The sequence below is a fragment of the Prionailurus viverrinus genome, chromosome B1 (assembly GCF_022837055.1).
Source record: "Prionailurus viverrinus isolate Anna chromosome B1, UM_Priviv_1.0, whole genome shotgun sequence".
In the NCBI taxonomy this organism is placed as follows: domain Eukaryota; kingdom Metazoa; phylum Chordata; class Mammalia; order Carnivora; family Felidae; genus Prionailurus; species Prionailurus viverrinus.
In genome coordinates, this window is record NC_062564.1 from 20,808,481 (window position 1) to 20,833,871 (window position 25,391).

General features: G+C 38.6%; 1 protein-coding gene and 1 long non-coding RNA gene across 6 annotated transcripts in view; one reads left to right on the plus strand and one right to left on the minus strand.

Moving 5' to 3' along the window:
• Positions 1–25,391, plus strand: part of MTUS1 (microtubule associated scaffold protein 1) — a 171,396-nt gene that overhangs the window by 111,963 nt on the left and 34,042 nt on the right. For 4 of the 5 annotated variants that reach the window (XM_047856103.1, XM_047856104.1, XM_047856105.1 and 1 more), the window contains one exon: positions 22,419–22,633. In XM_047856103.1, coding sequence (XP_047712059.1) covers positions 22,419–22,633 — 215 coding nt within the window. Of the gene's footprint in view, positions 1–7,562; positions 7,696–22,418; positions 22,634–25,391 lie in introns of those variants that run through there. The other variant, XM_047856106.1, reaches the window with a different exon arrangement.
• On the minus strand, positions 7,524–12,300 carry LOC125163864 (uncharacterized). The gene is made up of 3 exons (XR_007151573.1): positions 12,194–12,300; positions 8,749–8,851; positions 7,524–7,656 (listed from the first exon to the last, which is right to left on the minus strand). It is a non-coding gene; the product is annotated as an uncharacterized LOC125163864 (long non-coding RNA).

Here is a 25,391-nt window from a genome sequence, read left to right on the forward strand (position 1 = left end):
AAATAAAATCCAGCTAAGTTTATGTCCTGTCTTATTGCTTCTTAACATGAGTAATCACTTCTAATGACTATTACATTTAGCATGTGCAGCGACTTTTAACTATTCCTCTTAAATATGTGGGGTACCTCTGTATCATATATGTAAATGATTCTATGATGGGCAGTTCTCACTGTGAAAGTTGGGGGAAGTTTCTTGTGACAGATTCTTAAAAGTAGCTTAAGTAAATCAAAACCTGGGCATATTTGTAGTCACTTCACTCAGATAACGGAATTGCTTTCCAGAAGTTTCATATCCCTTTATACCATGATTGCAACGTAAGAATGTTGGCTTCACCACGCTCCAGTCGACATTGGGTATTATTTTTAAATTGAGGCTAATGTCATAGTTGAAAAGTATATGTCACTGTTTTTAGTTTAACTGTTAATCAGTTACTTCAAAGACCCTCTCATTATCTCATAATACAATAAAGAGGAGCAGAGAGAGAATATACTTTACAGGCATTGAATATTGGTTTCAATCTTGGTCTTGACACTTTCTGCTTGTGTCCTGACCTTAGGCTGGTTACTGAGCCTCTCCAGGTCTCAAATTTCTCATTTGGAATTATGGAATGTTATGGGAATACTTCCCAGGATAGGAGTAATTTTGACTTCATAGAACTGTTGTATAAAAAGCTCTCAAACGATCTCTTCCTCTGCTGCTCAGGATGGTGACGATGATAATCTTTTTCCTTGTTCTTAGAATTCTAGGGGCTTATTCTGAGTTCTTTTGCAGGATGCAGAATTATTTTAAATCCTTAAAGCAAGCAGGAAAAACGACTTAAAGTCAAGAACCATTCTTAGGGGGTCTAGCCGCTGCAATGGATTTAAAGAGTTTAGCCAGCAGTGATTCTAAATAAAACTTGGTTTACTGTTGATGAGGAAGATGTCACACATAGCACATACTAGAATTACCTTGCTTCTACCACACATTAAAGCTGTTTTGGATACCACAGCCTGAGAGATGTTTTTATCCAGCCGCCTGATTGTTTTACACAAGATCATCAGGCTCAGGTGCCATGGTGTCTGCCTTGGAGGTCAGAAAATGCACTGCTTCCTGCATATTCATTTACTAAATCCAGCACAAGAGGAGAGGGGTGCTTTTGTTCCCCTTATTTCCAAGACTGCTAAACAGTTGAGAGTTGAAGACCTGCTCTGATGAGGCAATACTGGCGTGGCCAGGGTTTCCTCTGGTGAGAACAGGGATGAATCTTTCTTTCCTTGTTGGTTTAGGATTATAACTTTTCTGCTACTTAAAAAGGAGATGCTATTTTGATAATGTGATAGAATTAGTGTTCCACATCAGGGAAATGTATAGATTATTTAGTACGTCTTGTTGGGACAAAGGCTATCTTTTCAGCCGGAGTTAGGTTGCTATTTCACACACTACAAGCCAATCTGTTCCCTATCGATCGAAGTTTTAAACAAAAAGTAGAATGATCAGAGCACTAAGAATGCAGACTTGGATGGAAAAGGGCCTTTTCCAGGAACATTAGTACAAAAGAAAAGACTAATAATTATGGCAACAAAAGTTTTAGACTTCCCTTTTGTCAAAAACATTATAAACATGGTGATGGATGTTAAGCATAAGTAGACTTACTATGGTGATTATTTTTCAGTCTATACCAGTATTGAATCGTGTTGTTACACCTGAAACTAATTTGTTCTTTGTCAAAAATTATAAACAATACAAATAGCAAACAACAAACCAGGATGATGTATGTGACACGTAACATGTACAGATCTTCCACATCAGCACGTAAAGACGAGCCTTCAGGAGAAGAGTGAAATGGTCAGACATGAAAGAAAAAAATAGGAAGTTGTAGGAAACATGAAAGAGTATACAAATTGCTAATCAAAATATGTGCTGTCAGTACTTGAATGTTTTTAACAGCAATACCTGGTGTTGGTGAGTGAGTAAGGAACAGGTGCCACGTACATACTACTGAGGGTGTGTAAATTCTCACAGCCTTTCTGGAGGCACCGTGGGGCCATGGAACAGGAGTCTTCTATCCAGGCATTCCATTTATTGGAGTTGTTTAAAGGGAAAAAAAAATCGACTTATGTGTTCATTGCCTTTCACAATTGTTTAGGAGGGAAAATAGGAAACAGCCTGGATGATTTAATGACACCTGTGTTTTAAATTAAACCACCTGTGTAGGGGCGCCTGGGTGGCGCAGTCGGTTAGGCGTCCAGCTTCAGCCAGGTCACGATCTCGCTGTCCGTGAGTTCGAGCCCCGCGTCAGGCTCTGGGCTGATGGCTCGGAGCCTGGAGTCTGTTTCTGATTCTGTGTCTCTCTCTCTGCCCCTCCCCCGTTCATGCTCTGTCTCTCTCTGTCCCAAAAATAAATAAATGTTGAAAAAAAAAATTAAAAAAATTTTTGAAAAAAAAATTTAAATTAAACCACCTGTGTAAATTATGTTTGCCGACATTTTAATGACATTTGCAAAGCCATTAAAAAGCAACCAAGAGGGTTAGTTGATGCCTTGGAAAAATACGTGGGAACTTTTTAAGTTTCCTAAATTAATTAAGCTTGTATTAAGTGTAAAAATCGGTTACAGAGCATTATGATGTAAAAGTAATTTAACTTCTTTTTTTTAAATATTCTATGGGTTTTATTTTTTAAAACATTTTACATAGATAATATCACTTTCATTTTTGGGAGACCAAAGAAATAAAAGACAACATCACTGATCTTGGAGAGCTTATAATCTTACAGGGTTGGGGAGGGGGGGCGCTGTGAAGGATGCAATTTTTTCTAATTGTTTTATGTGAATCTTAAGATAATTTTTCACAATATAGGCATTCTTCTTCCTATTGAGGAAGATGACATTGTGGAAAGATTGGACCCTGAGTTGAACTTCCTACAACTGGAACAGAGATTTGAACATAAGACAGTAAAGATTGTGAAGCATAAAAATGAAGAAAATGTGGGAATAGTGTTGTGTTAGGGAAAGTAAGGAGATAAACATTCAGATGCATACAGTTGGTGTTAGAGTTCTAGAAGAGGTTGGATAGAGATGCTTGAATCCCTGGTTTAAATATTCATTTTCTGCAGATTCTTTATGATCATTAACAGTAAACATATCAGTCCCAGTGTGGTTGCATTTCCTAGCACTTAAGGAGCCCTGCACAGTGTATGCTTGAATCCTATCTAGTCATAATGTCAGTGTTATTTTTACTTTTTTAATCGATTATTTTTCAAAACTTACATCCAAGTTAGTTAACATATAATGCAGTAATGATTTCAGGAGTAGAATCCGGCAATTCATCCCTACGTAGAATACCTGGTGCTCACCCCGGCAAGTGTCCTTCCTAATGCCCCTTGTCCATTTAGTTCATCCCCCAAGCCACAGCCCCTCCAGCAACCCTCAGTTTGTTCTCTGTATTTAAGAGTCCCTTATGTTTTGTCCTCTTCCCTGTTTTTATATTATTTTTTATTCCCTTACTCTATGTTCATCTGTTTTTTATCTTAAATTCCATATATGAGTGAAATCATGATATTTGTCTTTCTCTGACTAATTTAGCTTAGCATAATATGCTCCAGTTCCATACACATTGTTGCAAATGGCATGTTTCATTCTTTTTGATTGCTGAGTAATACTCCATTGTATGTATATACACCACATCTTCTTTATCCATTCATCTGTCAATGGACATTTGGGCTCTTTCCATACGTTGGCTGTTGTTGATAGTGCTGCTATAAACATTGGGGTGCACAGGCCCCTTCAAAACAGCACACCTGTATCCCTTGGATAAATACCTAGTAGTGCAATTGCTGGGTCATAGGGTAGTTCTATTTTTAGTTTTTTGAGGAACCTCCATACTGTTTTCCAGAGTGGCTGCACCAGCTTGCATTCCCACCAACAATGCAAAAGAGATCCTCTTTCTCCGCATCCTCGCCAACATCTGTTGTTGCCTGAGTTGTTAACGTTAGCCATTCTGACAGGTGTGAGGTGGTGTCTCTTGGTGGTTTTGATTTGTATTTCCCCGATGATGAGTGATGTGGAGCATTTTTTCATGTGTTGGCCTTCTGGATGTCTTCTTTGGAGAAGTGTCTATTCATGTCTTTTGCCCATTTCTTCACTGGATTATTTGTTTTTTGGGTGTTGAGTTTGATAGGTTATTTATAGATTTTGGATACTAACCCTTTATCTGATAGTTAATTTGCAAATACTTTCTCCCATCCCATTGGTTGCCTTTTAGTTTTGATGGTTGTTTCCTTTGCCGGTAATTTTACTGTTCTTTAAATCGGGTCTGATTAAACACACACGCGTGCGCACACGCACACACTTTCACAGACTGCAGTTGAATCTGTGGTTCTTGTTTGAATGTACTGTAATACTATAGCGTATCCATATGCCAAATACTTACATCATCCATATCACATCTTTGTTTTTAAACCTTGCTAAAGACTTTCCGCAGTTTTTTAATGGTTTGTCATTATTTGTGTCATTAATGGAAACTCAGCTGATTCTGTAGGCTTTTTATACAATTATTTTATATAATTATTATAATTTTATAGAATTATAGATAGAATTATCACTTTAACTTAAAAGTCTGTTTTGTTTTGTTTTTTGGTGCTGTGATCTTTTTTTTTAAATAGGAAAATACAGAAACCTATGGCAAAAACATTGAAAATCCTGCCTACTCCAACTCAGAGCATTGGTGACATTTCTGTATACTTCCTTCAATATTTTTTATTCTTTAAGTTGAGATCCTGCTATACATAAAATTTTAAATCATGGTTTTGTTTTTCCACTTGAAATCCTAACACAAGCTTTTCTGCCCTTCATAAAAACTTGTCTTACTCCTAATTTTTAGTAACATTGTTCTTAGGTATCAAAAGTTTCTTAAATTTTTCCTTGCTGTCTAAAGATCCTTGGTGATCTTTAGATATTCTCTTCAGTTAGGAATTTGTGTAATAACAAAGATGGGCACTTGCCTTTAGATACGTTCCTATACTTAGCATTAACTTCAGAAACTACAGCTAATGTACAAGTGCTAATGGCTGATCAAATAAGTAATCAAAGAATCTTTTTGAGCCAATTTTTTAAATCTGTGCTTCCCTATCCACCCCTCCCCAAAGCATAAATGTAAAAATAGTTGTGATTCCACAATAAACACTCATTCAGTTATTTAAAAGGGTGAATACAGGGGCACTTGGTGGCTCACTGAAGCCACCGACCCTTTCAGCTCAGATCATGATCCTGCAGTCATCACTCCAGGCTGACAGAGCAGAGCCTGCTTGGCATTCTCTCTCTCCCTCTGCCCCTCCCCTGCGCGCACGTGCACGAGCGCTTGTTCTCTCTTTCTCTCTCTCAAAATCAATAAACTTAAAAAGCTTACAAAAAATAAATAAAAGAATGAAAACCTATGAAGTGTTTAGGGGAGTCCCTGGCACACAGATAGTTAAGAGTTGGCCATTAACTGTTAATGAAAAGGCTGCCCCACTACTTTGGCTCACTTGTGTTAGATTGCCACTAGGGGGCAGACCATGTAGGGAAAGAAGTGAAAACCCAGCTGGAGCTGTAGTGCACCTTCTTGTGTATATGTGTGTGTGTACCTCACTGCACAAGCAAGAACCACTCTTTCCACCTTGACTTTCTGACTAGCACTTCTGCTTTTTATTCTTGGAGTTCCTTGTTCTGCTTTTTAAAAAGATCATTAGCGAACTTGACTATGCAGGATAGCTTAGTGCAAAGAAAAATGTTAATGAATACAATGAATTGGTAGCATGTTGCTAATTTCTTCCTGTGGATCGACTAGGCTAAAAGATTTCCCTTTAAACCAGGGTAACTTAGAGTTTATTGTTACTTAACAAGCGAGAAAAACTCCGAATAAAAAAACTGCATGACATCCATAATGGGGTGCTACCAGATCTGTTTGTCATGCCAATATTTAATTTTATTCTATTCATGATTTTAATACTAATTAATATTTTAGTTGTTACAGGTTTCTTGGGAGGAGGTGGGGGGGGGGATGTGGTTATGGAATGTTAATGTACAGAATCTGGCAAAAGGGTGATTGTTCTGTAATTAACTCTGGTAAAGCCAAAAGGCAACAACTCAGTGTAGCTTTTCTTTATTAATTCCTTGGTTATTTGTGCTTCCCTTGCCACGGGTACAATGTGTTTTCAGGACCCATCCTGAGCTTGTTAACAAGTTGTATCTTTCCCACAGCTAACCCTTGACAGGTAATTGAGTTTGTATTGACAGCCTCTCAGATGGCAGGCTCCAGGAAAGAGGAAAGAGGGAGAGGGAATTACTCAGTTTTGGGTTTTTTTTTTTTTTTTCCTGTCCGTGTCCTTCCCTCTTCATACCCTAAATTCTCTGTAGGTTTTCTAAAACAGTAGCTGTTCCCTGCATGTTTTGATAGCACTTAATAGGGCTATTTAGAGCTAACAATTTCCCCATTTATTTCTGTTACTAAGTCTTGTTTTCTTAGGATATCTTGGAAACAAGCATAGATCATTTTTTTACATTGTTTTCTTTATTTAATTAAACAGTGTTAAATGTTGGGTTACTCCTGGTTATTAATGGCATTACCTTTAAGTGAGCATGATGCCTATGTACTTTCCTTACAACCATATGTTCATGTACTTTTGGTTTTTGTCATCACATTTTAGTGTACTTTTATAAACTACCAAAGTAAACATTGAACAGATCCCAGTAAAACAGATCCTAATTTGTGCATAGTCCCAAACATTACTCTGAGATGCCACTTGATTTTCCGTAAATGAAAGTTGTAAATCAGTCAGTGCCATCATCAGAATGTGGCCCAATTAATTTTATGCCTCTAGAACATTTTTGTTGGTTATTAGTGAGGTCCTCAGAACATGACTATTAAGGTTTAACCTTTTATCAATCTGTCATTAATAGAAGTTTTATTAATTGTAACTGGGAACACTTACTACTTGAAGCCATTTAAAAAAAGTGTACCCAAGGTATCGGGTTTATAAACAGATTTAAATACAAAATACTTGAAAAAAAATGCCCACTATTAGTGTGAATGTAATTTTAAAAACTTTAATCAATATAGATGAGTGTAATGAAATCTTAATTTTCTCCTTATTCCCAAATAAACATTAGGTACTCAAAGTAGTTAATTTCCCTCACCAGTCTCTCAAGTAGTTAGAGAATCCGTGACATTATTGGTTGTTATATAAAGCTCCTAAGACCACCCACTTTCTCCTCCCCTTTACCATCCCCGATGAAAACCATAACAAGCCCTTAAGCATGTACAGTGTGATGTAATTGAGAGGCTGCTTGCTGCTGGATCCACTAAGAGGAGATTTTATTCAGACGAAGAGTATTGTTTGGACAACATCTGGAAGTGAAAACAGAAGCCAGGAACCCTTGGAGAGCTCGGGGTTTTTTTTCTTTTGTGTATGTGCAGTGGAATGACATTTGCTATGTAGGCATGTTTTCTCCCGCTGTTATTTCTTGGCTTTGAAGAGTACCGAGTTTAAAAAGACAGTATGTGACCGTGCCTGGAAGCTGTTTCTTCTGCGAAATCTTTTCACCTGCTCTGAAGACATGTTGTTGTCTCCCAAATTCTCCTTATCCACCATTCACGTACGACTGACTGCCAAAGGGTTGCTTCGAAATCTTCGACTTCCTTCAGGGTTTAGGAAAAGCACTGTTATTTTCCACACAGGTTTGTCTTGCATACATCTCTGTTTAGCGTTGCATGGGGGACATCTTGATTAACTTGCAGCTGCTTATCAGAAATTTTCTAAGGAGATACAGTAATTGCAGAAAGAAAGCTCTAATGAGAGCGCGAGGCTTACTTTGTAAAAATAAGTATTTGGCTCTTAACGTTTCAACACATGGGCATATGATACTTCTACTGAGTATAAGCAGATGTGTTTTTGTTTTGTTTATCGAAAGCAGAATTGTTGCCTTGAAACTCCCTTAGCTCTTTTCTGACACTAACCAAACCTGTGAAAATCAGCACCTGTTAAATTTTGTTGCACTTCAGGTGATTTTGGAAAGAGCAGATAGGTAAATTGTTATTTTTCTTATTCTTAAAAAAGGAGATGAAATGAGAGGGTTTTCTGTAGTTTTTCAGGATGTATTTTCTCACCGAGATTATGATAGGTTAATTCAATATGTTAAAAGATGTCTAAATTTGAAATATTGCCAAAAATAAAACATCCTAGTAGCTGTGGAGAAGGTAGTAAGTGAGCCACAAAACAAACTGAGTTTTCCTAGCTTCACAGGGAAAATGTTTGCAATCAAAGAAACCGCCTTTGATATTTATGCTTGTATCTGCTTTTTATTCTCTGTGCCTAAGATGGAGATAAATGCAGTGTATACCTTAGGCATATGTGAACCTGCATGCTTGCTTTTAGGGGATTCGATTAATTGCCTCCCATTGCTACCTCCTGTTCTAGATGGTAATGGCAACTATGGTGAATTATATTGAAGTTATGCTATAAAAACAGGTGTATTATATTTGATTCTGGCTGGTTAGTGTTAACTGTAATAGGATGGATTGAGTATATAAACAGATTGTTTTTTCTTGTTTGATATTCATGTCAGCCCCGATGTGTCTTGTTTTTCATCTCCGTCCCTAGGGATGTTTTTTTTTCAGCTGTTTTTAGTTTCCCAGGGGCATCTCCCTTCCCTGAGGGTATCTCTCATTTTTTCTGGCACCTTCTCCTCATGTTTCATAACTCCCCTTGACCTCTCACTTAAGTCGGCCGACCTTTCCCTCCGTCTGAGCTGGCTGCTTGAAGGTAAATGCAATGTTGGGAGGCAAATACTGTTGCTCTCTCTCTCAGCCGAAATGACAATGTGAATTTTTCAACCTTAAAAAAAAAAGAAATAAGGTGAGAAATGAAAGAGTGCCTTGTACTTGCAGATAATTTGTGTGATCTAAAATAGCTCCAACTAGCTATAAACCTTTAAAGAAAATCATCTTTGCTCCAAGTTAAAGAGAAAATCAAACTGTACAGAAGTTATACAATTCCAAGTGAGCCTCTGTCTTGTCAAGACTCCCTCTTCTCATGGGTGCTTGTATAGCCTTCCAGTAACTCGCTAATCCTGTGTGAGCCTATATAGATTTTTATAGACTCTTGTCATGTAGAAATGGAAGCATACACACACGTACTCTCTCTCTCTCTAATATAGCTTGCTTTTTAAAGTTAATGTTTCTTAGATTTTCATGTTGACACATGTTTATCTACCTCTGCTTTTTAATAGTCATGGAAGCCATGATCTATTTAACCAGTCTTCTGTAAGCGAACGTTTTAGGTTGTTTATCGTACTGCTGTGAAGCAGATAGACTTCCAAGGCAGCTTAAGCAAAAGACCGAAGGCTTTTATTATCAGAGTTTGACTAACAGTTGCTATTTTAGGTACCTTTTATTTTCTGAATTTCTGTAAAACTACTTTCAAACATTCATTTGGCTAAGGTGAAATTTTTAGAGGGTGCGTGCACTTAGAGGTGGTCTAGCCTACTACCTTCTTTTACACCAGAAGTCAGAGGCCCAGAGAAGTGTATTGTCTTGCCCAAGGGCACACAGTAGTGGAAATGTGAGGAAAACCTGGGACCTCTGTTCAGAACACTTGACTTACAGGTTTTCCTGGCTGTGACTTGTGCTATAATTCTGTTAGATCTGTTGAATAGCAGTGATGAAAAAAAGTTTTGTGTGTGGGAAGCATTTTAAAATTATGTAAAGAATAGAATTCTCCTGACCCCCAGTGAGAATCTTTTGTGAGCTGATCCCACGTTACATAACTTTAAGGGCCAAGAGATCTTTGAGTGAAATGGATATTGACGTCCGGCATTTATTCTTACCCAAAAGGGCTGTAAGCAGTACCTTGTGTTTATATTCTTAATGAAGTAAGTGGTGGTGGCGTTCTTTGCCAGAATGGCACTGGAGCTGACCTGGATTCCAAGAGCCTGGGGGGTGTAGCCTTGGTTCTGCTGGTAACCAAGGGAATGACCTTGATCACTTAATCATACAAGAGCTACAAAATAAAGGAATCAGATGAGAGGATTTCTGAGATATCTTTAACCTCAAAGGCTATGAATTTTCTGGCTATAGATTAAAAAACCCTTTGGGGCGCCTGGGTGGCGCATTCGGTTAAGCGTCCGACTTCAGCCAGGTCACGATCTTGTGGTCCGTGAGTTCGAGCCCCGCGTCAGGCTCTGGGCTGATGGCTCAGAGCCTGGAGCCTGTTTCTGATTCTGTGTCTCCCTCTCTCTCTGCCTCTACCCGTTCATGCTCTGTCTCTCTCTGTCCCAAAAAATAAATAAACGTTGAAAAAAAAATTAAAAAAAAAAAACCCTGGATGTATTTCACCTGAAAAATCACCTTATCAAATCTAATGATCTCCTTATCACCCAAACTCAGTTAATACTGGTGATTTATTTATCTTCATGACGCACGTTTTTCCTTTATCCTGTCATGTAACACCAGTTACGTTTGAAATCATTGTTCTTCCTCCTGTATCCGCAACTAATTGGTTGTAAGAATCTAAGACCTTGTTCTCTGAAATCTCTATATGTTTTTATCCTCTGCCGCTACTCTAGTTGTCTTTCTTATATGTGGAAGCATTTGAAATTGCTCTTCTTAGAAGTAAAAAACAACCAAATATTGACAGTTTCGTATGTTTGGTCTATTTGAAGGATTTCATAGTTGGTCTTTGCTACCAGACTTCCCCCTGTTTCCATAAGCAATCAAACTTTTTTTTTTTTAAGGTTAGCTCTACATATGACTCCTGATGTTGGAGTTGTGAGTTTGAACCCCATGTTGGACGGAGAGATGACTTAAATAAATAAAAGACTTAAAAAAAAATGTTTAAAGTACGCTCTACACCCATACTGGGGCTTGAACTCAATACCCTGAGACCAGGGTCGCATGCTTTGCCAGCCAGGACCCCCCTTTCTCCTCTTTGCCAACTGTCTTTCACGTTGCAAGATTCATTCATTCACTTCGTGAGTACTTACTAGACACATACTATGTGGCAGGTTCAATGCTAGATGCTGAAAATATAACCAGGAAGCAGTCACACATGCTCCTGCCTTTGCACAGCCTATTATTAAACAGAATATCAAGTAATCCTGGTCAGGCATGGACTAAGTGCCCAGGCAGCTCCTAGTGGGTAAAGCAGCCTTGAGGGCTTCCAGAAGAAGTGCCAATTAATCTGGGATCTCAGGGTATCTGGAGTTAGCCCAGAAACAGAAAGTTTTCCAGGCAGAGAAAACAGCATGTGAAAGCCTGGAGTGGAGGGAGAGGATGGTTTCTTCAAGGAAACAAAAACATTTTAATGTGTCTGAGCATAGAATGTGGATAGAGAGGTGCCAGCAAGAGGGGCAGTGATCAGTGGGACCCAGGTAAACCAGGCCCTTTCACTGGATCTTTACAGAAGGACACTGTGCACTCCGGAATGTTGTGGTTGTGTGGCACGCATTGAGGGAGCGTGTTACCAGAGTCAGGATGTCATCTTCTCTGCGAATAGGGGCAAGAAATGGAAGTGTGTGTTTGTCAGAGTTCTAAGTGACATTGCAGGATGTCTAGCATGGATGAAGAGCTCGGTGTCAGGGAAATGCTTTTCCTCCAAGTCTGGAAGTGATTTCACTGACAGTCTGGCAGTAGTCTCTCTTGCCAAAATAGCTCTACTTCAGAATTTTGCCTCTGCATGTTAGTTCTAATTTTATAATGAGTCAGTAGAGGGAAAAGAATTTTCTTAGTAGAAATATTCCTTACCACCAGTTTTATTAGAATTCAGTTTTTCTTTGAAGCTGATAGCTGTATTCATTATTATGAAAAGTCCAATTTTGAACCTCAGAGGGTTAATATTCCTTTTGATTGAAGTGAAAGCAATTCACTGTACTTAGAATTATTTTTGCTGAGCCAGTGATATCAAAAGCAATTATTATAGCCAAGGGGAGAAATGTACTGCATAGATATTGAGGACAGGCAGAAGTATTATTAATAGGACAAAATATTTCATTTACTTAAAACCACAGTAAAGAGAACCATTTTGACTAGAGAGTAAGAGCGAGAGGCAGAATATGAAAACATCTAATTAGAATAAAAGTCATCAAATTACGTTTGGTATTCGTTTTTGAGAATGTCGAGAAGACCTGCTTTTAGCTGCAGTTAAGACAGCTTTGACTATGAAGCAACTTACTTGTCTCACCTAAAAAGCTGTTCTGACGTTCAGTAGCTCAGCTCTGTCAGGATCAACACCTTTGCTATTTTCTTAGCTTCCGGAACATGCCTCTTGCCTCTTGCACTCATGATCACTGCTCCAGGAAGGAACAATAAAATAATGAAGCGGTGGTGACAAATCACTCAGGCTTCCATCTCATTGGCTAAGTGTCATTCACATGGCTGGCTACCTGCAAGGGAGGCTGGGAAATTGAGTGCCTGACTTCCCCAGGCTCTAGAGCCTGCAGGGGTAAGGGGGGGTTGCAGCCTTTTTATAGTATCTGACCCAGAGAAGGTCAAACCGTTAATTCTCAAAAGCTGATACTGGCTGCTTATAAATAAGGGGAGTAGATCTTTTTTATAATTAAAAAAAAATTTTTTTTAAATGTTTTTTTTTGAGAGAGACAGAGACAGAATGCGAGTGGGTTACAGGTAGAGAGAGAGGGAGGCACAGAATCTGAAACAGGCTCCAGGCTCTGAGCTGTCAGCATAGGGCCAGACGCGGGGCTCGAACTCACCAGCCGTGAGATCATGACCTGAGCCGAAGTCAGCCGCTCAACCGACTGAGCCACCCAGGTTCCCCTATAATTTTTTTTTTTATAATGTTCATTTTTGAGAGAGAGAGAGCGAGCAAATGAGCATGAGTGGGGCAGGAGCAGAGAGAGGCAGGGACACAGAATCCGAAGCAGGCTCCAGGCTCTGAACTGTGAGTACAGAGCCCAATGCGGGGCTCGAACTCATGGACTGTGAGATCATGACCTGAGACGAAGTTGGACGCTTAATCGACAGAGCCACCCAAGCACCCCAAGGGGAGTGGGTTATTTAACAAGTCTATTCTCGCAACATCTTGTTATTTTTTTTCTCTCTTATGATACCAATGGCTTTGGGTAATGATTACCTATTTTGTAATTATTTCAGTTAAACACTTTGAAGTCACTTTGGACACAGATTAATATTTGATTTCTGTCTTACATGAAGTAATTTTCAGTTATAAAAGAATATGTGGAGGAAGAATGTCTCAACTTGACATATGGCTTTTATATATTTTAAATGTGTTCTCTCAAAAAAATAAAGATTAAACAAATTTTTTAATTTTTTTTTCAACGTTTATTTATTTTTGGGACAGAGAGAGACAAGCCTGAACGGGGGAGGGGCAGAGAGAGAGGGAGACACAGAATCGGAAACAGGCTCCAGGCTCTGAGCCATCAGCCCAGAGCCTGATGCCGTGCTCGAACTCACGGACCGCGAGATCGTGACCTGGCTGAAGTCGGACGCTTAACCGACTGCGCCACCCAGGCGCCCTAAACAAATTTTTTTTTAATAGGGGGGTGGTGCCTGGGTGGCTCAGTCCGTTGAGCATCTGACTTTGGCTCAGATCATGATCTCGCGGTTCATAAGTTGGGGCCCGCATTGGGCTCTGTGCTGACAGCTCAGAGCCTGGAGCCTGCTTCAGAATCTGTGTCTCCCTCTCGCTTCACCTACCCACCCCTCTCTCTCTCTCTCAAAAAAATAGGTAAACATTAAAAATAATTTTTTAAATGTGTCAACAAAAGTTTAATATTGTTATCAGTACATTTGTGGTAGGTATTGCCAAGTTGATGCTAAATAAACTTGAATTTCTCTCGTGATTCTCTCTCAGACTACAAAATACAGAAGTTGATGGCACCATTATAAAAAGCCTCTATTAAAAAAACAGGTGCGTTAGAACTTATGTGTAAAAAGTTAAAAGATTCAGTCATTTGTAGAATACAGATCTCACAGGGACCAAGTTCAAGAATAACATGAGAGATGTAACCTGTCACCATCCCTTTGTTACTGTACCGTGAATACACATTCTTCTCTTTGGTTTCCTTGAAAGGAGTCTTGAAGGTTTTGCTGGCTTCCTACCACACTGATGAGCATTTCCTGAGAACTGATGTTGTGAATGGTATTATGCTAAAAACATTCTGTCATAGATCGATACTGAGCTTATCTAGCTATGGCGGTCTTAGAGCCGCAGCTTTGCTAGGGCACGCTGGTAGGGACTTGGTGGATGTATATTTTATCCCTTTCCTGGTGCTCTGTGAAAAGGCCTATCCAATTTGCTCGTACACAGTGCGAACAAAAGTATAGCAAAAGACACTTGTTCCCTATTTAAGTTGAAATAAAAATTGAGTTGTTTCCTCCACTAAAATTCGTGTTTTTGATGAAACTGTTAGATGATTACAATAAATATATTTTCATTCAGTATCTTCAGAATTGTTAATGTTACAGGACTAAAATTGTATCACTTAGAAATGTTTTGCGGGGCGCCTGGGTGGCGCAGTCAGTTAAGCATCTGACTTCAGCCAGGTCACGATCTCACGGTCCGTGAGTTCCAGCCCCCCGTCAGGCTCTGGGCTGATGGCTCGGAGCCTGGAGCCTGTTTCCGATTCTGTGTCTCCCTCTCTCTCTGCCCCTCCCCCGTTCATGCTCTGTCTCTCTCTGTCCCAAAAATAAAATAAAAGAAAAAAAAAAAAAGAAATGTTTTGCTGTGTTCCATGTTTATAGTATGCTCTTTCAGTCCTGCAGTTCATAAACTTAACATTTTCAGCTGAACTTCTAGATTATTTAAAGAACCAACAGACTGAGGGAGGTAATATCTTCTTAAAAGTATTTCTAAAAAGGGGCACCTGGGTGGCTCAGTCGGTTAAGCTTCTGACTTTTGATTTTGGCTCAGGGAATGGTCTCACAGTTTCCGAGATCAAGCCAAGCGCCATGTTGGGCTCTGCACTGATAGCCTAGCCTGCTAGGGATTCTCTCTCTCTCTCCCCCACCTTTCTCTGCCCCTTCCCAGCTCATGTTCTCTTTTTCTCTCTCTCAAAAATAAATAAACTTAAAAAAAAAGTATTTCTGACCTAATGAATTTTTTTCTTTGTAGTCCATTTTAAGAACATGAGAAATCTGCTTATTTCCTGCCAGCTACATGGGAAATAGTTAAGGTCAAGTTTGGATTATTTTTTTGTTTGTTTTTGGGTTTTTTTTTTTCCTTAGGAAAAATTGTGTAAGCATAATTAATCTGAAATAGGAGTTTTTAATAGGAATATACATTCCATTCTATAACGTACTTTAAAAGTTATAAAAGTGAAACCCTTTTATTTGTAATACAAGCCATTGTGACAAATTCTGATGATAGAGTAATGTAAATTTTTAATGCTTAGGTGCCTTAAAGTCTTACCCTCCACCTCAAAGAGAGTCAGCTTGGGTAATTTTAAAAGTCTAAACGCTGCTTTGCTGAGCTTGAAATGTTCCATGTAAATAAATGCCATAGCTACCTAGAATAGAAAAAATTGCATGTAGTTTCGAAACTGTGGTAACTATTCATTCTTTTAGTAAAAATAAATAACAAAAGGAACACAAAAAAGTTATAATAAGTTTAAGGTAATAATTGATGACATGGATGACAATTAAAAAAAAAATCTCTTGTAAGATTATACAGATTACCATGGCTTTACTGTTCACTGGGTACAACCAGGAAGGGTCTGTTAGTACACTCGTGTTGAGGGCAGCATTCAGGACAGGAGCAGATACACAGCTGATGGCTCCTTGGGAAAATGACATGGTGGACAATTGAATTTGGAAAGTGTTACAAAGCAGGTGAGTTTAGAATAGACCCTTTCTGGAGAATGAAGAGCAGAGCGTCAGAGAATGTCTTTGCGCCTTCTTCACTGTGTCCCACACCAGACTCCTCCCCTCGCTCTGCCCTTTCTCTCCTTCCCAGGCACAAATCCACTCCTCTTGTGTTACTTCCTAGCTGCAAGCTTGTGGCTCTTCCTGGGCTCCCCTTGATCCACCTGGTCCACTAAGTCCCCCCCCCGCCATTTTGCCTTATAAACACACGCATCATTTTCTGCCTGTTCTCACTGCCCCTGGCCCATGGGTTCTCTTCCTGGGCCTTCGTCCTGACCCCCCTGTGTACCTCTCCTAGCTTTCATAGTGCCCCCAGACCCCCACTCAGTGTCGTCCTCAGCCACCTATATGGTCAAACCTTGTGTGGCATGGATGCTGTCACCTTCTTTCTGCTTCAGCCACCTCTTTGTACTTGAACTTCAGGAATATCTGGGGCCACCCATACCCCTGCGCCTCTGCTGGCCTTTTCTGCTTATCTGTCTGCCAGATGTGCAAATGCCCATGCAAACTCTGCCTCCTGAACCCTGCCCTGACTGCTCCAGATCTAGGTGTTTCTCCACCTGGACTCTTCCCACACACTCCACATAACTCTGTTATCTAATTATCAAATTATTCTGTCATTGTAGATGGCATCTCTCCCTTTATTAATAAAAGTTCCTTACGGGACCTTTGCAGGGACCAGTTTGTTAGAAGCACATCCAATCGGCACTTAATGAAGAGTAGTCATGGGGGTGATCATTTATAACTGGATACTCCCTCTTATGAGAACACGTATTTCCCAATAGTTCTCATTTAATGTTTTGTTTCCATGAGATATCCCAGGGTAAGCACCCATCATCCAATGCTGAGGAAACAGACTAAAGGCCTCCATGTAGAGCTAAGTGTCACTTTTAAGGGTTTGGTGTGCTGGATCAGATTAAGGCAGAAAGAAGGGAATCGGTTGTCCGTCCAGGCTGCTGGTGGAGATTGTGGGGGCCCTCACCAGCACATTAGTTCATTACCTATCTTTTATTACCTCACAGACATTAGTTTACAATGCAGACAGGTGGATACTATAAGAGCTGAACAGGAAGAAATGAATGCTAGAGAGACATGACTTAGCTGAGATTCCAGGCGTCTTCGTGCATCTGTGTGCAACACCACCTTCCTCTGTGCCTCCCGTCTCCCCCGCCAGACGGCAGGACTGAGGCTCCCGCCACACGGCAAAGTCATCGTGGTAGATATTGATAGATATTTGGTGAGTGAATGACTAGGTCAATAGGTACACAAAAAATTAGGCAACGTTATTTATTAAATACAGTGTATATAGTTTTGCATTTGCCAAGGCAAACTCTTCCAGTAGGTCTTGTCTCTTACTGGATTTTAATATTTGGAGAGCCAGCACATTCAGTAAATGGCTTGTTTGGCCTTAAGATGCACGTGTCTTCTGCATGTAGTGGGTTCATCCATGTCTTAATGGTTAAGTTTTTCTCAAAAACCTTGTTTTGTCTTGACGTGGGGGTCTATATGCCTGAGTGACTAGAGCCTGGAAAGGGGGCCTATTCCTCTTTACCTAACCACTTTCTTCAAGAAGATGATAAGTAAGTTGATTAGGCTAGTTTGAAATTTTATTAAATGGAGGGTTTGGAGAATAATGAACAAATACGGCGAACAGTGTTATCCAGTTGGTTTTCAAGTGAGCATATGTCTTTGATTCACGACTTCTGTTTTCCCAATGAAGGTTTCAATTTCATTAGAGTGAGTCCCAGGAAGGTTGGATCAGACACGATATTGGTAATTATCTTGTTGACAGACTTCTGAATCTGTATAGAAGGTAACATGTAATTTTAAGGTTTCTGATTGATTCTTTGAAATCACGTCTTATTAATAGGCATAATGAATTTATGTGTTTAAATACAGCCACATTATCAAAATGGTAACATGTTAATAAAGGGGACACAAAGGCAAATTTGGTTCATATTTTGATTTCCTATAAATCATGACTCCTGTAAGATTTAAGGGAAACTCTGTTTTAGTATATTGAAGGACGCTATTTATGAGTATTAGGGCTTTGAGCATCACTTTTTTTTTTTTTCCTTTTTTTGTATCATCTCTGATCTCAAACTGGGCCAGGAGTGAGGAGGGGGAAAGATGCTCAAATTAGGTCATCAGCTACCACATGGCACGATTTTGCCCTTCGGGAACACAGTATATGGAGCAGAAGATTGAGGTCACAACTTGATTTTCCACTTCTAGGTGCAGGGCATTGTAGTTGCTTATTTGCTCTTATGTTAAATTTGAAGATATGTACTCTTAGAAGAATTAACACGTCAATGTTCTCCTTCCTCCTTTAATGCAAATCTATTTTGAGTTGTCACATACAATAAAACCTGTATTATTAAATTCCTGTCTATATTCCTCAAGGAAGAAATGTGGATTAATTATGTTTTTTGATCGCTACGTGTTAATGATTTAAGTGTTCAGAATTCACTTTAGTCATGTTTAGAAAATAATTACTTTTTAATTTTGAATAGGTGTTATGTTTACCCCATGGTTCAAAAACATAAAAAACATACTAGAACACTTTGTGTCTTTCTGGTTTCTATCCCCTTTACTGAAAAGGGAGACACTGTTGGGGTGCCTGGGTGGCTCAGTTGGTTGGGCGTCCGACTCGGCTCAGGTCATGATCTTGCACTCTGTTAGTTCAAGCCCTATGTCCTGCTCTGTGCTGACAGCTCAGAACCTGGATTCCATTTAGGATTCTGTGTCTCCCTCTCTGTCTGCCCCTCCCCTGCTTGTCCTCTGTCTCTCTCTCTCAAAAATAGATAAACATTAAAAAAATTAAGAAAAGTAAAGAAAAAGAAAGCCTGAGAGAAAAAGCAGCTGTCATGTGGACAGCTGGGTTTTACCGAAGCACAGGTGCTGTCCCTCCCCTACTTGCCTTGTTAACACCTTAACACTGCAGCCACAGGTGAACCAGTGACCAGGCAAAGCATAAATGAAAAGCAGCTAAGTGCCAAGAGATATGCCTGACTGGAGTGTAGTCAGACTTGGGCAGTGAATGTTTTCCAGGGTGTACCTTATAGCTTACATAGTTGGACTGCCATATCTGAAAAAAATGAGTTTGTTTTGGGGGTGGGTGTGCAATGGGTGAAAGAGGTCAGAAGGTACGAACTTCAAGCTATAAAAAGGTCATGGGGATGTAATGTACAGTATGGGACTAGAGTAGATATACTGTATTGCATATTTGAAACTGTTAAGAGGGATCTTTAAAGGTCTCATTACAAGAAAAAAATTTTTGTAGCTATGTACGGGAACAGATGTTAACTAGACTATTGTGGTGATCATTTCCCAGTATATACAAATAGTGAATCATCATGTTGCACATCTGAAACTAGTATTATGTTAAATGTCAGTTATGCTTCAAAAAAATGAGGAGGAACTACATTTCAGATGGTAAAAAGTATTTTAATTGAAAAAGAGAAAAGAATGTCTTAGGAATTTGAAGCCACTGTGGCTTAAGAAAAGCCTTTAACAAAAATTTATCAAATTAAATAGAATCTAGTAAAAATCATAATGGCTTCAGAGGCTTAACATAGAGTCAGCAAACCCAACTTGTGTTTTTTAAACACTTCAAAAACAGTATTGACAGATTCTTAATATGATAGAGATGTATTATTTTAAAATCTATGGACACTGAGAAACAGTTAAAGCAAGAAAGAAATAAGGCTGTCTCCCTCTTTTTATTTTTTTTACTTTTTAAAAGTTTATTTATTTTCAGAGAGAGAGGGTTAAAGCAAGGGATGAGGAGAGAGAGAGGGAAGGAGGGAGGGAGAGAACCCCAAACTAACAGTGCAGAGCCCGATGCGGGGCTCGAACTCATGAACCATGAGATCATGACCTGAGCCGAAACCAAGAGTCCAATGCTTAACCGACTTAGCCTCCCAGGGCACCCCTCTCCCTCTTTTTAAAATAATGTTAGAAATGGAATTAACCATTTAGTAAGAAAAAAAAGATTAATATCAAGTAATTTATCCAAACAATATTGCTAGCAGATATTTTAACTACAGTAAAATTTTAAAATACTGATAAGACCGAAAAAAAAAGTTTACGAAGCCAGACGTATTACTAGATATTGCCTGACTTTGATATAAGAGATAATTTGAAGGAAAATATAAAATTTGGTGCTACAAAAAGAGTATATGTATTCTGAACCTGAAGGTGGAAAAACAATGCTTAATAAATTAATTTAAATTTATCTCCTTATGAAATAACTTACTAGAACCTGACCAGTAAAACTCATCAGAAAGTCTCAGTAGGCAAGAATTTTAAAGAATGTTTTCTTCAAAAATGTTAATATAAAATACTTACATCTCAAATTTTGCAAATAATTATAGCCTAACAGTTTTAAAACTCTGATACTGTGTTAAGTAATAAAATTGATCAGCATAGAAATTCTAGAAAAAGAATCAAACATGGTTAAGGGATTCAAGAAATGATAAACTGAATGTAGTATATCAATAATCAAATGAATTACATAAATATTAGTAGGACATACAGCAGTGTCAGGAGAATGAATTTATATCTGCATATGTTGCACGGAATTCTAATTGGACAAAGAGTTAAAAGATTTTTTTTTGCTGTTCTGTTCGTATAAAATTATAGGAAACTATATAAAATGCAGATGTTCATCTACATGTAGGTTTACTGAAATGAAGAGTTACCAAATAAGGGGCTTGATATATTTAAGTGATATTTTATTATGATTATTGCATAAATGATTATTTTAAATTAGATATTACGTCCCCTCCCCGTCTCTACTTTCCAGGATGGGTGGGAACAGTAGACACTGGGTGTCGGAGGCCTAGGTTCTGACTTTGGATCTGTCCCATAGAAGCCCTCTGAGCCTGGACAAGGCCCTTCCCACCCTGGAACCTCGCCTTCCCTATGGAGAGTTACTAAGGGGATGAAAGAGGGAAAGTGAGAACACTCACTGAGCAGTAAAACACTATGTAATTATTATTTTATGTGAAGAGTAGAACTCCTAAGAACATTTTAGGAAATGATGAAAAATAAAGGAATGCTAACTTCAGACACTTTGACAAACTGTAAAATATTTAGATTATTTTTCATTAAAATATGACTCTTAAAAGCTCTCCCTATGGGACTTGAATATTATGACAAGGAACTTGGTTGCTTTCTTCCTCTGCCTTGGAAGTGGCAGTTAGTGCTAAGTAGCTGTTAATGATTACTAAGAAAGACTATGGGCAAATACTTGACACTTTAAGTGTTTTTAAAACACAAAAGATATTTTAGTCATTTTAGAACAGTGAATTATCAAGTATTAATACAAATATGAGTCATTTAGCCATAGAAAGCATCAAAGAAAATGAGAACCTTTTTTCACCCCCCCCCCTTTTTTTTTTAATTTAAGGAATATGTTGAGTGTATTTTGTAATTGGTTCTTGGAGCATGAATAGTCAAGTTTGTTTATTTTTTTCCCCAAGACATTACTTTAGTTTCCCTCCCCCTGAAAAATTAGAAGAAATAAGTCCCATCTATAAAATTTCCTTATGTTTGTTAGCACAGAATGTGAACGCCATCAGGAATACCTCTGAGAACAGGGAAGCTTTTTTTGTTTGTTTGTTTCTTGTATCTTTTTTTCAGATTTAGTTTTGCTTTGATTACTTGGCCTACTTATTTCAAGAAGCTAAGCAGCTTGTTGTGTGTTCTTCCAGTTCTGTTGGATATTTAAAGTGATGGAGATATTTGGAATGGTTCCAAAACTGAGCAGTTTTTCATTTAAAATAGAGTAATTCCCAGGACACCCGTGGCACAGAAAGTGAATAATCACTTAGCACAGCATCTTAGTTGGATTTGGAGTATTAGCATGAGCTTTAAAAAAAAAATGCGTAGCCTATTATTACTACTTGGAGAGGGGAAAAACAATAAAGCTTGTGTTTGATAGAAAACAGAGTATAGTCGAGAATATAGTACTTTTAGCAGTGAACTTAAGGGACAAAATGTGAGTAGGTGTTCAATATGTGTAATGATTTATTAGAGATGAGGAAATGACTCATCTGCAGTATAAATCTTTGTAATGACCAGGCCATCAGCAGGAAAGGATGGGAGATTTGTAGAAAATGTGGAGGAGGAGGGAGAGGTGTTGAAAGTCCAATCGCTTGTGTTTTTCTTTGAGCATATGTGATCAGAATACAGACTCAGGGAACTTGTCACAGGATACTGTGCCAATTTACCTAAAAAAATTAGAAACTGTGATATCTACATTATTTTGCACACAATTTTCATGTGTCTGGATTGCTAAATCTATTTGTTTCGCGTACATGAACAAATGGTTCTCTGCCCCATGTAAATCTTTTAAGTCAGGGCTAGAGACATGGTCTGTGTTTGTACATTCCAAACATCTAGATATGTGATTAATTTCTGTTCTGAGCCATATGCTTTCCTTATGTAAATATAACTTAAGTGCATTTCTGTGGCTTATTTAGTTGTTTTTGAACCCAGATGGTAGTGATTATAAAAATAAAAATCACATATTTTCCTATGTATACTCATTTCTTTTACAGTTGAAAAGGGCAGGCAGAAGAATCCCAGAAGTTTGTGTATCCAGACACAGACGTCTCCAGATGTGCTATCTTCTGAAAAAACACTTGAGTTGGCTCATTATAAAACAAAATGTGAAAACCAAAGTGGATTTATCCTGCAGCTCAAGCAGCTTCTTTCCTGTGGTAATACCAAGTTTGAGGCATTGACAGTTGTGATTCAGCACCTACTCTGTGAGGTAAGGATGTGTACCCTCTAAACCGTCTTTGTCCCTGAGGTGAGGCATGGGGGAGGGGGCGGTGTTCACGCTCTTGCCTTGTGAACACTTTTCAGTTAATGAATGATGAGACCGGATATAATTCATCCAATTATGCTTTTGTCAACTCGCTTGATACTTCAGTCTCTCTCTCTAGAAATTTGGGATGGAAACACTTCTACAACTTTCTTTTCTCTTTCAAAATCACTCAGACTGACAATGGCAAAAGATAATTGCTTGTTGTTCTTGTATACATCTCTAACCAATATTAGCATTAACATTTTTTCCCTCAATTTTTTGTCTAACTGAATGTAGCTCTTCATATCACCTTTAGTTGAATGCTTTGAAAAATGAGATTGGTTATATATATATGGGTCGAGGAACACTTCCAAGGTAACTCCCAGTATGGGTCTGGGGACTTTGCAGAATTTCCATCCATTTCTAAAATGGATTGTGGTACAACAGATGCGAAACAGATTTTCTTTGCTTACTTAGTCTTCCCTGACATTCTACAAGGATGTTCGTTCAGGGACGAGTTAAAATGCATTGAGAAGCCAAGCTTCTATGAATGTGTGCTACTGGTATACCACCAAAAACTGCGATTATCTGAGCGGAAACACTGGGATGAACTTATACTTGAGCTGTTTAGATAATTTTTTTAATCACCGTCTTAAAAGATGCACATCCATAACATCTCAAGAAGAAAACTGTTCAGTTTGCTTGTTCTGTAGTTCAGTTTGTGCAACAAACCTGTGTTCATTTTCTACAGAGGCTACTGTGATATGGTTGCCTGTCTGGCGCAGGGGAGACAGAGGTGAATGAGGCTTGGTCTCTGTCTTTGCAAGTAACCAAGCTAATAGTCAGTTGGGATCAATATTTGATGAACATTTTACAGCTTTGTCCAAATACATCTTTTTGAGAGCAAGATAGACACATATACCTAGTTTTAAAAATTGTAGGGGTATATGGTACTTCTGTTGCTCTTTAATATGTAAGGAGGGAATTGGAAAGCTGGTTTATATTATCAACTAGGTAAAATTGGAGACCACGTAAGATCAAATGCAGGAAACAGTCTCTTTTGTGATAAACCAATAAATTTGTTTTACTGCCGCTAGCCTAACTGGCCCCATGTTCAATTCCTTTCTCTCTCACATGGAATGGGTCATTAAGTCCTGTGAGCCCTCATCCTACAGTGTTGCCCCCCCCCTCCACCATCCCCTCTTTTCCATTCCTACTGTTGCCAACCTTGTTCAGACTCTAGAGAACTGTCCATTAGATTGTGATAACAACTTCTTAACTAGATTTTAGGCCTGCGCTCCCTTCACTCGTTTATCCCAAGCACTGCCAACAGATTCATCTTTCCAAAGCATTCCACTCTACTGACTAAAACCTTTGTCTACAGCTTACCTGTCCTATATGGTAGCTACTGTCTTTATGAAGCTTTTGGACACTTGAAGTGCAGTAAGACTAACTTAAGATATGTGGTTAAGCATTAAACTACACATGGATTTTGAAGACAGTATGAAAAAAATGTAAGATATCGTGTGAATAATTTTTCTGTTGACAATATGTCAACATGATATGTTGGGTATACTGACTTAAAATATATTAAAATTTAATCTTCAGTTTTAGGAAATTAAAATAATATACATGGCTCACACTATATGTCCTCTGGAAAACTCTGGGGTATAACTTGGAATATAAGATTCTATAATTTGGCATGAGCTGTTCTTTTTAGCCTCACCTCACTGCCTATCGGCTCTAGCTGTATAATTAGTGAGGTAGAGAAAAAGCAAGAGGGGTATAACATTCCTTGAATATTTACTAAGTTCTAGACATTCGTAACTTATTACATCTTGTCCAAAAACACAAATTGGAATTTACTAGTAAGAAAACTGAGGCATGGAGCTACAAAGTAACTCATCTATCAGCAGACAGCTAATTTTAGAGGAAGACCAGGACTTGAACCTAGGTCTAGGACGCTAGGAACTTAAAATCATCTATGAATGTCTCAACTTTCCTATTCTTTGTTCACATGCTATTTATTACTGGGCCACTGCCCTTCTTTCTAATATCTACATGTTCACATCTTATAGCAGCATCATACCACTATCTACACTTAATTTACATGGATTCACTATACAAACAACCAGTAGAAAATGCAAATTAAATAGATCAGGTAGTCCTGCCTTTCATGCCCCTCCATGAGGAGAGGCCCAGAAGTGGATGTGAGATGAGTTATGGAGCCTGCTCTTCCTTTGGTTCCTAAATCACTCACGTGGGCATGAACCTCCCACGGTCCATGTGATCCTGCTGTTTCAAGGTAATTTTTCCCCATACAGCCTTGCTCGTAAATACAAACCAAACTCTTTATCACATGCTCAGTTGGAGGAGGAGTAGATCGAACATTAGAAGAAAAACCTCACTTATTTGGATAAACTGACAAATGTTTGGTCAGTCTATAACAGGACAAACTCTTAATGAGTTTCAGGGATACTTTTACTGTATGTGAATTTCATATTGCACCTAATTTAGGTTTTAATGCCAATGTAATTGTGACTCCACTGGATTTCTTATAATTTGGGCCAAAAACTCCGTCTTTTATTTCCTGATCCTTCTGGCTCTATGTTCTCTCTACCTTCTGGATTCTAGGGACACTTGCATTTCTCTGTCACTCTTTACCTTGTATTACAGATAATTATTTGCACTCATTTAGGCCTTTTAAGACCAGAAGCTCACT